The sequence below is a fragment of the Camelus bactrianus genome, chromosome 12, assembly GCF_048773025.1.
Source record: "Camelus bactrianus isolate YW-2024 breed Bactrian camel chromosome 12, ASM4877302v1, whole genome shotgun sequence".
Taxonomy (NCBI): Eukaryota; Metazoa; Chordata; class Mammalia; order Artiodactyla; family Camelidae; genus Camelus; species Camelus bactrianus.
The window spans coordinates 49,146,464-49,159,831 of NC_133550.1; the positions used below are offsets into that span (position 1 = coordinate 49,146,464).

General features: G+C 33.9%; 1 protein-coding gene across 2 annotated transcripts in view; it reads left to right on the forward strand.

Annotated features, from left to right (window-relative positions):
- Positions 1–13,368, forward strand: part of PPFIA2 (PTPRF interacting protein alpha 2) — a 389,231-nt gene that overhangs the window by 269,424 nt on the left and 106,439 nt on the right. For both annotated transcript variants that reach the window (XM_010958810.3, XM_045519411.2), the window contains exon 7: positions 1,066–1,182. In XM_010958810.3, the coding sequence (XP_010957112.2) occupies positions 1,066–1,182 (117 nt within the window). The remainder of the gene's footprint in view (positions 1–1,065; positions 1,183–13,368) is intronic.

The following is a 13,368-nucleotide window of genomic DNA, read 5'->3' on the forward strand; positions in this document are numbered from 1 at the left end:
GTACTAAATACTATGGACATTGATTTCCCCTAGAACCAATACTGACTCAGTATCTGAGTTGACAATGTAATGAAACTTGCCAAGAGACAATTTATGGCATTAACGTAATGCAATATAAAATATTTTCAAAACAATATGTGTAAATAGCAAACATACTTTATTTTATATTTTTAAAAAATTTTATTGACATGTAGTTGATTTACAATGTTAGTTTCAGGTGTACAGCAAAGTGATTCAGTTATACATATACATACATATATATGTATTTTTTCTTTTCAGATTCTTTTCCATTATGTTATTACAAGAAATTGAATATAGTTTCCTGTGCTATACAGTAGGTCCTTGTTGTAGCAAATATATTTTACAACACCATTTAAAATACTAGAATGCTATTTTCCACTCTGTATATTATTAAGATTACTTAAACTACACTATCTGATAATCTATTTCTTAGTTTAAAGTATCATGTCTATAAAATTGAGCTAAAACTTTGCTAGAATTAATTACTTTCTGAGAATTTTTTTTGTAAATTAACTATATTTGGACTAGAAAGCCAAGATAATGACCATTAAAATAATGACCATGAGACCAATTTAATTCTAAGTGTTCATGATAGTGGCACAAAATGATTTAATTCCAGTATTTGTATTTGCCCTGTTTTAAATTGTAGATGTGCTGTCTCTTAGGGTAAGTTAATGTGCTCATACTGAGTCTTCAGTCTTCAATCTTTTCATTTGTTTCTTTTACACTTTGAAAATTCAGACCAATATAAATTTTATTACATTTCAAAAGTTAATTTAAAAAGTTAAAAAGATAGATACATTTTCCAACTAGAGAATATTTTCTTAAGTAAATTTCACATTCCTATAAATATGATAAATATTGTTCAAAATGCTAACTTAGATTTAAAAACATTTTTTTGAAATAATTGAGTAAAGTTTAGTGTTTGTTTTAATGATTATTTGTTTGTATTCATTAGTTCCTAACTACATTCAAGTAAACTCAAATTTTTAATACCTTACGCTCTATTTTAGATTTTAAAGGCATAGCGCTTTTATTTTGCAGATTGTTGCCTTGCGTGAACAAAATGTTCATATACAAAGAAAAATGGCATCAAGTGAGGGGTCCACAGAGTCAGAACATCTTGAAGGGATGGAACCTGGCCAGAAGGTCCATGAAAAGGTATGACACATATGACATGCTCTTACATGGAAATGTTTACTTACTGTATATCATTTGACAGGAATATGAAATATGAAATCCATGTAATAAACATTTTTTGTTATTTTTTCACTTGTTGGCCAAAAATGCATCATGATTTCCCATATCATTAATTGCTCCTAATTTTATTCTCCTAAAAATAATATATGTGTATGTTTATGCACATATATATTTGCATTTCTCATTACTTTTTAACTTGATTCTCTTAGAAAGAATATAATTATATATCCATTGGAAATGTCTATAATTGAGCAAACATATCTATGTAGATACATTAATAATATATATCTAGGGTTGTTTAAAGTACAATAATAATAACTTTGATTTGTGAGTGGTATTATGTATAATTGGTGACTAATCTGTGACTTATCACTGCAAAAGTGTTTTGATAATCTCTTATTTGACTTAGTACTTTCCATGTGTTTGGGAAAACCCCCGCAGTACTCTTGCTAATGAGAAATTACATAGTAAAATATCTGAAGTCATGGGACTTTTATTACAGTTTTTTAAAAAAAGAATTGATTCTCTTTTAGAGGGGGGCTTAGGTCCAGGTCAAGGAAACCAGAAATCTGTTTGGCCCTTTTCTGTACTAAACTGCTTATTCCCAGCACAAGACAAGGAAGGTCAGTTGCTGGTAGATAGTTCTGGAATCAGATTAAGATTACAGAGGCATTTGCACATTCTGTGCATGAGGCTTAGACAATCTCCTGGATATTTGCCTTTAACAAGTTATATCTTTGGATGACTGAGCTCCTTAATCATCAAGACTGCATGAATCAGGTTGCTAAGTTGGTGTCATTGTGAATATCAATAATTTTTAAAACAAAGGGATTAGGAGCAAGTGACTGGACCACAAAACAAATAGCACTAGACTTCTTATAGAAAATAAATTGAGCACTTCCTCATTTATCCATTTTGAAATAAATGGAGGGGCTTCTTATGTTTCTTCTTTCAAATATAAAAGCAAAAGAAGGTCAATATATATTATAGAATATATTCTAATATATATTTATTTATATGACATTTCTTTGCCTGACATATCTTTTGTTTCCAGCTTTAATGAGATATAATTTGACATATGAGATTGTGTAAGGTGTACAATGTGATGATTTGGTATACATATATATTGTGAAATGATTACCACAATAAGGTTAGTTAACACATTCATCACCTTGTGTTTGTTTGTGTGTGTGTGTTGTGGCAAGAACATTAAAGATTTACTCTCTTAGCAACTTTCTGGTATACAGTATGGTTAACTATAGTCACCATGTGTACATTAAATCCCCAGAACTTATTCATCTTCTAACTTCTGACATTTCTTGACAAAAGATGAAACAAATCCTAATTATTATTTTTATCATCCTTACATAAATACTGCTAAATTATATACATGAACATTATAAACCATCTTTTCAAAATTATTCGCTCTAACATGATTATTTTAAAGTATATCAATACTACTGAATAGCAAGTGTTATAGGATTGTAATTTAAATCTTAACACTTAATTTTTTTTTATTAAGAACTGTTTAAAAGGTATATTCAAGCAAAGAAAAGGAGAAAATCATTTTGAGGAGTGTCTATGTAATGAAGATTATCAGTGTAGAATGACTGTAGTATTAATGCATACATTGCAAAGTGTTTTTTGAGGAGAAAAACACAAAACTATTGTTAAATACTATGGAACTGTCAGAAAGTGACTTGTAAATCCTAGTCACAAGGATTACCCTTTGTTTAGGGCAGTAAAGTTACTTAAATTACATAGTCAGGGTAGGTTATTTGCCAACAGGAGATGATTTACATCAGCAGCTTGAAAACTCTGTTGACAAAATAGTTGATAAAAATAGTCTCATAAAAGCACACTCTGAAATAGGCCTATTACTCATAGAAGAGTTGTGTAATTATTACAAACATTTTAAAAACAAAAAATTGAAAAGAAAAAATAGGCTTAACTGAAATAAGTTTGTTTCTATGTGCTATATATTTTATCAGTTGTTCTAGAAGAACATAAATAGTCATAGGATAATACAGATTTTCAGAAACTGAATTTTACCTCATTAAAAGTTCAGGACTAGGATCAGTAACTTTCTTCCTGTTGCTTTCTAGAGGGGAGCTGACTCATGAAATTTTCTTCGTAAACATGCTGGTCTTGTAAAAGAGATTATAGTAATCCTTACTCATATATTTTGCTCTTCCAATTATTTTTTCCAACTGCAGATGTTTAGTAAGTGATTTGAATAAGCAGAATGTTAGACAGTGGTAGAGATTCAGAAGACAGTCCCTGTAATAAATTTGTTAAGAAACTAGGGTGAGAAATAATCTACCCAATTTAATATTGCAAAACATGATGAGTAAAGTAGTGACAAAAATGATGCTAGAGTTTGAAGGTGAGACAGATACATTAATTGTTTGGAGGTGTCAGAGAGGCAACATGGAATGGTAATTTGTTTAAAGTCAGTAGACCTGGATTTGAATCCTGTCTCTGCTGGTTACTAGCTGTATGTCCTTATGTTATAACCTCCCTGAGCATCAGTTACAGGTAAATAGTCATGCCTAACTCACAGCTTCCTTGTAAAGAGTAGAAACACTGACTATGAATGACAAAATTCTTGACACACTGATTATGAGCAATAAATAGTGTGGTTATAATAATTATTAATACTGTGTTCTCATGGTCATTCATTTCTCAATAAATATTTAGTGGTGACCTTATTGAAGGCCCCAGGAAATTGGTCCCATTCTAGGTGGCAGGATGAACAAGGTGGATGAGGGCATAGGCAGTAAGCACACGCACATACAAGGGAGTGAAAGTGATGGATGGGCAGGTGCAAGGTGGGTGAGGAGGACTCTGAACTTGGGTACTCTGAATGAACCGAGCTGGTGCTTCCCTTTTCAAAAGTGTTGCTTTTGTTAGTCTCTCCTCTTAGAATTTGACATTGCTTTGTGACTGTTCTTTAAATTAAAAAGAAATGCAGCATAATAATTGAGCAACAGTAATATGTTAATGTACAAGCTGAATAAATACAAAATTAGAAATAGATTTTTGTTTGCATTTTTCCAGTTCTTGAATTCCTGCCAGATAGGCAAAAGGGTTATGGCCAAAAACATGTAAAACTAAATGAAGAAATGAAACTAAATTAATCATGTAAAACTAAGTGGCAAGAATAATTCTCAGATCAGAAAATCTGGTAATTAAGTGTCTCATGCTTGCATTGTAGGATTCTGTGCAGGAAGGACATTGAGCTGAAGTGTTGTATAAAAGATGAAATATGGGATGTGCCTTTACCAGAATTAAGGGTTCTATGAATTTTTAGGAATATAATGCTATATTTTAGGCTGAACCAACAATAACAGAAATGGGGACCTAGAAAAGTTTATCTATGTGAGCAATATGATCGTCAGTGATGACAAAAGGATTTTATTTCCTCATGCTATTGTGTCATATTATGAAATACCATAATATGCAGGTTCTGCATAGTCTCATACAAACCTGTTAGCTGTACTTTTAAATGTTGGATTTATGAACACACCACATTTCTATTTAAAAATACTAATAAACATAATTTATCACAAATGCCATTCTTTTAAAGATCTCTGCTACGTTTTAGCTGAAAGTCCTCATCCATAGGGATGTTCCAGTGTGTTAACTGTATTTTGCCCATTTTTGTATGCCTTCCTCACTACATGTCAACTACTGCCATAACTATACATCCAGAAATTCATTTTTTCTTAATTATGGCTAATTGTACATATTATTGATTAAGCCCCAATTTTTCCTCTAAATCAAAGATAATTATAATTTGAATTTATTTACATCTGAATAGCCCTAACAGGATAGTTTCTTCTATGCATTGATCCCATGTATAATGATCTAATTCCTCATAATAACATGATAATAAAAGGTATGCTTTTCTTTTATTCTTCAATTGAATTTTCAAGCAATGAAGCCAGACAGGAGAATCGGGTTTATGAATTTGCCCTTTTGGGGTTGGCACATCTCCCAGGAAAGGGAAGGTCCAAGTATAGCCCTAGCTATATGGGGCTGGAGTGGCCTAGAGGTCTACAGTGGGCTGGAAAAGGGCCCAGAAGGGGCAAGGTTAAGCTGTTTCATGGGTCATCCATATGTGCATGAAGCTAGCCCATGCCAGTTTAATAGGAGTTGAGTTAAAGAGTAAGATTATGACCAAAAGGCATCTTCTATACGCAATGGCAAAAATAAGAAATAAAAATTTCCTGGTGTATGGGGTCTCCCTAAGTTCAAAACAAATCTCTCTCTGAATGTAGTGACTTGGTTTCTATGCTTTGGCTATAGCTTTAATAGATGGGAAATGAAAGTGGAATTGGCTCCTCTATCTTTAATAACAGATTTAACATCTTTTATATCATTAGCCCAGATTTGAGGGAAGCAGAGTAAACACATCTTTGCTGAACTAGGTTAGTTTCAGACTCTAAAAGGCTGATTGATTCAAAAGAGTATGACAGAAAGTTTGTTTATCTCTGTCCTATTGGCATAATTTAAGTGTCTATTTTGTGCCAAGGGCTCTGACTTCTTTTAGGGATTTAGACAAAAACAAGTACTTTTCTTTCCCTTTATATTGATCTGTCTGATCTTTAAGCCAATCCTGGAGAATTTTTAAGTCTGTCATTTAGATATTCTGCAAATGACCTAATTTTATTTTTCTCTTTGGTACAGTTTATCCATCTTAATATTTCTCATGAAGCACTAGTTCCCAGGAGTTAATGGGAGTTTTACAGAATCCATGCCTCCCAAAAAAAGGATTTCCAGGATGAGAATATTAAGATATGCTATACAATTTTGAACTGGCAACTTTACTGTAGTAAACTTGTGTTGATGTCTTCAGCAATCATCTAGTCAAGTGTTCTTCTCCAGCAATTTTTATTATGTTCTTTGTCATCAATTTTTTTTCCTTATCTATCTCATTCCTTTAACATTCAAAGTTCTTCCAACTTAAAAGACGTCCTCTCTTGCTCCTACTTCTACAATTAGCTATTGCCCTATTTTCTACTCCTCTTTGCAGCAAAACTCTTCAAAAGGGTTGTTTACTCACTGTCCCCAGTTGCTTTCTTTGCATTCTTTGTAAACCCATCCCAGGAAGGTCTTTGCTCCACCACTCCCCAGGAACCTCTCCTGTTACCATCTTCACTCACTGTCGCTAAATATAATGGCCAGTTCTCAGCCCTTCTTGAGTTGATGTCGTAGTTGATCACTCTTTCCTCCTCAATTCACTTTCAGTTTTCACTTGTAATTCAGGAAACCACCTTCTCTCTCTTTTTTTTTTTTCTCTTATCTCACCAGTGGCTCTGTATCAGGGTCCTTTCTTGGATCATATTCTTCTTCCTGACTTCCTTTTTTAGGCATTAGATATTTACTTCATGTCCAATGAGATTATTTTATCCTGAGAGTTACATTAAATTTGCTTTAAACCCATATTACCATCCCATGGAAATTCCTCTCCAAGATTTCTCCAAATTCCAGGAAATTTATATTCTCATGGTCAGAACTTAATCCAATTTATTTCTTTCTCTCTTTCTTTCTTTCTTTCTTTCTTTCTTCCTTTCTTCCTTTCTTCCTTTCTTCCTTTCTTCCTTTCTTCCTTTCTCCCTTTCTTTCTCTTTCTTTCTTTCTTTCTTTCTTTCTTTCTTTCTTCCTTCCTTCCTTCCTTCCTTCCTTCCTTCCTTCCTTTCTTTCTTCCTTTCTTTCTCTCTTTCTTTCTTTCTTTCATCTATCTATGTATCTAAAAATATAGATGACTTACAATATCAGCTTCAGATGTACACATAGTGATTCAATATTTTTATAGTTTACACTCCATTTAGAGTTCTTATAAAATATTATCTATATTCTCTGTCTTCTTCCTGATTTCTTAATGTTGGAGTGACCCAGGACTCAGTCCTTCATTTTTCTCAGTGATTTCAGTCTCATAGCTTTAATACTCTCCATAAGCTAATGCTTTATCTCTAATTCAAACCCTACAACCAAGCACATCTATCTAACTGCCTATTGAACATCTCCATTTGTATTTCCAAAAGACATTGAACCTTAAAATGTCAGAAACTTACTCCTCCCAAACTCACTGCATCTTCTCTATCTCAGATGATGGAAACCTCACCTTTCTTGTTGCTCAATCTAAAGAATTTGGAGCTATCCTCAAGTCTTTCCTATGTCTCACACCCCACATTAAACTGTAAAGAAATTCTATTTGCTCTACTTTCAAAATGTATCCAGAATCTGACCACTTCTTACCACCTCCAGTAAGCACTCAGGTCTAAACCACTATCATCTCTCACCTAGATTATTGTAATCACATACTACCAAGTCTCTGCCTTTCTCATGAGCCTTTACTGTCTATTTTTAACATAGCATGAATCAGAATGATGTTTTATAACATAAATCTGAACATGTCAATCATATGCTCAAAACTCTGCAAATGTTTCCCATTTACACAAGGCTCTACATGATTTGGCTTTCCTTATCTTCTGACTTTATCTACAACTCCACACTAGCCACACTGGTCTCCTGTTGACATTGGACTTTGTCTTCCCTCTGCCTAGGACACCCTCCTTCCAAATATCTGCATGGCTATCTCTGTTACTACCATCAAGCCTTTGTTAAAATACCATTAAAATATTTTAATGTAGAGTATAGTTCATTTATTTATAATATCTATAATTTATTTTCTGTCACCTCAGCTAAATTCCATGAGGGTTAAAAATCTCTGTTTGATTCCTGATGAGATTTAGGTGCCTGGAACAGCTCCTGGCACATGGTAAGTGGCTACTAAGTATATGTAAAATAAATAAATAAGTGAATACCACATTATTTTGACTATTATAACTTTAAATCTTGATTCTTAGAGCTCAATTATAATATCAGCTTTTGAAGCCCAGTTTAAAACTCTTGATATTTTCATTGGAATTACTTAAGTAATAAATTAATTTGGGGAGAGTAGCCACCTCTATGATATATTGCCTTACCATCTATAATATGGTTTGAGTCTCCATTTACTTGCGTATTGCTTTATGTTCTTCAATAAAACTGTTTAATTATTCACATAGAGGTCTTTCAGATTGTTAGATTTATTTCTAGGCACTTATAGTTTTGTTGCTGTTGTGATTGTTATTTCTTTTTCATTTTTCTAATAAATTAATAGTGGCATATAAAGATGTGATAGACTTTCCAGTACTAGTATGGCAGCCAGCAAACTTGCTGACCTGTTAGTAGTTCCAAGAACTGTGCCGTTGGACTTCTCTAAGTAGTTAAACAAATAAGGAGTTTTATTCTCTCTTCTTTTCTTCCTTCTCAATTTTTATTTTATTTCTTATATATTGGTTCAATACAATGTTGAATAGCATGGGTCAGAATGCCTTACCTTTATAGTCTTCAAAGTATCACTTTTGAAAATAAGTAGCTCCTCAAAATCAAGTGCCATCCATGGACCCTTGCAATAACCCACTGACATACAGACTAAATGAAACCATTCTATACCAATCACTGACCTAGTTTTGAAGTTCCACCAGCAGTAGTGTCATTCCCTAACAGAGTGTTTTCCCTTTTCCTAGTTGTACCCAATTGAGGCTTAGTTTTACACTTAAGTTCCCAAAGGCATCAAGATGATTGAGCCAGGAAACTCTTTCCAGACTCAGCCACGCAACAAGCTGGAACCACTGCTGACACTGGATAGTGGACTCAGGTCTTAGTCACTACTCTTACTTCTCTTATGATAGGTTCTCCTCATGAGCTCTTGGAGATCTTTCTGATCCAGTCAATTGTCTTAGTCTGTAGGAGAATTTGGAATAATATTGAACTTCACAATTGAAAGGAAAGCAATTGGAAGTCTCATTTTCCCCCTCTCTCCTGAAGGTTCATGGTAATTATGCAAATTGCACCCTCATCTCATTTCAAGACACTAAAGAAGAGACAATTTGTAAAGGTCCCATTAAATATTCTTTCTCTGGGGTCAGGGAGTATATACTTTTCTTATATTTACATATCTAAAAGAATTGCTTAGTAATTCTTCTAGCTAAAAAGATCTTCTTATATGCTCCTTTTTTTTCCAGTGCTACTTCTTTATTTCTATATCTGAACAAAGAAACATTTGAAGAACTTCAACTGAAAATAAAAAACAAAAGCAAACAAAAATACTCCTTATACACACTTCATCTCCTTCTATTTTCTAACTATACAGATCATTTAAGAACCTTACAAATGAATGTTTTTCCACATTAATTATTAAATATATTTCTTTCATGTTGTAATATGGGAAATAGCTTTTTACATTTCTGAATGTTACTAACATTGATTATGAGAACATTGACTAGAAATTTCTCATGTTTCATCTAGCTTTAAGACACTATAAAATGAAGTATATTTCTATCAAGACACACATCAGATATAGTGAATGATACGTATTCTAGTTTAAAATGAGAATATTGGCATTTCAGAATAACAGACTCCTTGATGAAAGTATTATTTGAAAATTGGGTGGATATTTTTAAATGGCTTAGAATTTCTGTGAAAATAATAAATCTATTTATACTTATTAACAAAACAGTATTGATTAATTAAACTAAAAAACTGACAAGTAAAGTTCTGTTGCTAGACGTTTTAATTAAATAAAATTATCAGGAATTTACTGTGTTATGATGAATTTGCAAATCTTGATGTTGAACAATAAAATTATTAATGGAAAAGTAACTATAAGAAATCATCTGGTCTAGGATTTATGATTTAGATGTGGAAAATATGAGGAGTTGTCAAAAATGTACAAATCAAGTACCGAAATATGTTTAAGTATAGAAATATGGCAGTTTAAATTATTAGACAGCCATGGTGACTATAGTTAAAAGTATTGTACTATATTTTTGAAAATTTCTAAGAGGGTAGATCGCAAATATTCTCAGTACTAAATAAAAATGGTAACTATGTGAGGTGTTGGGTAGGTTAATCTTATTGTGGTGTATATATATGTATATCTATATATCGCTATATATATATCAAATCATCACATTGTACACTTTAAAATTACACAATGTTATATGTCAATTATATCTCAATAAATCTGGGGAAAATTATCAGCTGCCAAGTATTATAGCTCTTAGAAAAAGGAAAGATTGAGATCAACCAAATATTCATTCTGTATGGGTAGCACCCATCTAACTGTAAAAACTTAAAATTAACACAGTTCCTAAACTGTCTGGAATAGCATGTAAAGAAATGTCTATCCAAGGGGGAAATCAATTATTAAGTTATCTTAATATAACAATTTAAATGCCCTCTATTCTGTACACTCAAGAGGCATTATTTTACGACTTTAAAGAAATGTGAAAAGTTATTCATTATTATGTTTAATAAACTGCTATTCTCTGGTAGAAGAGCAATATGTGACCACAAATATATGTTCCAAACAAGTAATAACCATTAAGGGACCATAAAATGCAGACTGAAAATGACCACATTAGTAATTTGTATTGTTGTTTTTTCAAACCTGTCATAGTATCCTCTAATACGTGCTGAAACAAGAAGTAGAGTGGAAGATATTAATGGCGAGGTCATTTTGCCAAAAAGTATAAAATACAAAGAGAGATTTATTTCCATTTTTAACCTGGGATAGTATAGAAAAACATGTTTAAATTCTTGGCTGCTTCTCATGAGAAAAGTCACCATGACTGTGACATGGTGAGACTTCTGGGGTTTTATTTATTCCACTTGGTCTTCATGTAGGCTGTGTATTTTTGACCATATTATTTATGTTAATGTATATTGAATGTGCATAGGTAAAGCAAACATGCTTTTCTAATAGATTACCACTGCTCTGCTCATAGAATCGTCCTCTGGTTCACATCTCACCCAGAGTAAAAGTCAAAAGTTCTACAGTGATCTCAAGAACCCATATCATCTGCCCATCTATATCCATCCCATTCTCTTGCTGTAGCTTATTCCATTCTAGCTGCACTAGGTCCTCTTGAAAATCCTAAACCAATTTGTGCCTCCCAACCTTTGATCATTCCAACTGGAACAACACTTTACTAACAGAAAGGAGAAGAGAGGCAGCAGGATCAGCATCTGTAGCATGTGCAAGTTGCCCATGGCCAGGGGGTTGGTCCCTCCTGATAGTCGAGGTAGGACAATGGACTACACGCATCCCTCTCAGGCTGCAACCTGCTCCCTTCCCATAGTGGGGCAGATAAACTGGTGGAGCTGGCCAGGTGATGTATAGCACATGCAATACAAGGAAGGTCACTGCATGCCTAGAACAGAGGATAGATTTATCCTATAAGGAAAAAGAGTCTGGGGCCAAGTTATAGCTTGACATGAAGCTTTCATGGAAGGGAGTATTCCAGACTCAGGGCACTGATTGAACAATCCCGGAGAAGATAGACAGATTGCATGAAGACTTCTTCCCCAATAGGTAGCAAATAGGAGAGAATGAAATGGGTTATATTTAGATCTATTGCAAAGGTAAAGCAAACACATTTTCCTGATAGACTCAGTGAGAGATGGGGGATAAAGAAAGGATTTGATGATAACTCCAAACTTTTCCGCCTGGGAAGCATGTGGAAAGATGGTGTTTTTACCAATTGAATTGAGGAAGGGGCACAGGAATTTGTTTCTGAATTTTAGTTTGGTTGGAATGTTTTGATATTTAAGTAGGAAAAATGAGTAGCAGTTGAATATGCAAGAATATACAGGTTAAGCTTTAAGCCTGGAATAGAAAGAAAATTTTAAGAATACATATTTTAGTGGATGAGACAGACAACAAACATAATATATGTTACATGGAAGGAATAAAAGACCTCTCTGATAAAGTGACATTTGAAGAGATCCTTAAAGAGACATTCTTGGTCACCTTTGATGATCCTCCCCTCTTACTCCATCGTGGTCCCCTCCAGTGTTATAATTTTTAATATAAAATATCCATGCACTGACTACTCCTGACTGAAGACTCATGCAACAGCCTATGAGACATCTTCACTTTGACATCTTGACAAGTTATCTCAAACTTTGTTTCCAAAACCCAGTACTTGATTTTACCCCATCCTAATCCCAAATCTGTTTCTCCTAAAGATTCCCCCATTTCAATAAATAGCAACACTATTCTTCTAATTGATGGCCAAAAACCTTAAAGTCATTCTTGAGTCCATGCTTTTGGTCACATGTCACATCTAATCCATTGAAAGAATATGGCCAGTTCTCACAACATTCACTGCCAATACCCTAGTCCTAGCCAGCATTATCATCCACCTGGATTATTACAAAAACCTCTGTAATTCATCTCTTTAATTTCATTCTTGATCCCTACAGTCTGTTTTTCACAAGAAAGCAGAGGGATCCTTTGAAAATGTGAGATCATGCCACTCCTCTGCTCAGCACCTTCATAAGGTCCCCATCTCACCCAGAGTAAAAGCCAAAGTCCTATAGTGATCTCAAGAACCCACCTTATCTCAAGAATCTATGCCATCCTCCCATCCACACCCACTCTCATCTTGCTGTAGCCTAGTCAATTCTAGCTACATGGTCCTTTTGAAAATTCTGTATCTATTTGTGTCTCCCAACCTTTGATTTTTTCTGTTCCCTCTGTCAGATAAGCACATAATTTATGCTCTCATTCTGGGTCGTGGTGCAGACCATAATTAATTCCCTTCTATAAGCTTGACCCAAATATTGCATGTAACAATTTTCATTGTCTATCTAAAATTCAGATTTAACTCAGGATTCTGTATTTCATCTGGCCACTCCATCTGTAGGGAAATGGGAAGGAGAATGGATGCTGAGCAGGCAAGCGTAAATTGTTCACTACAGGTGGTTAAGAAGGGCTTTACATAAATCACCAGGATCGTGAGATTAACAGTTTGCCAGCAAATGTTTACATGTTACTTCCCTGTTCAAAAACCTTTGATGACTCTCTGTCATTCTATTTAATACACAAAGTTCATTCTATTTCCTATGAAAACCTAAGGACATCTTAATGTATGCTGGCCTTCCCTTTCAAGTCTCATATCCTCCCATTTCTCCACAGCACGTGTCTTCTGCTGTGTGCACAGGATGACTCATAATGCCCCTGCAGAGAATGCCTCCCTGCCTTTGCTCATGTAGCTTCCCCTTCCTGGAATAATTGCCCTCTCTCTT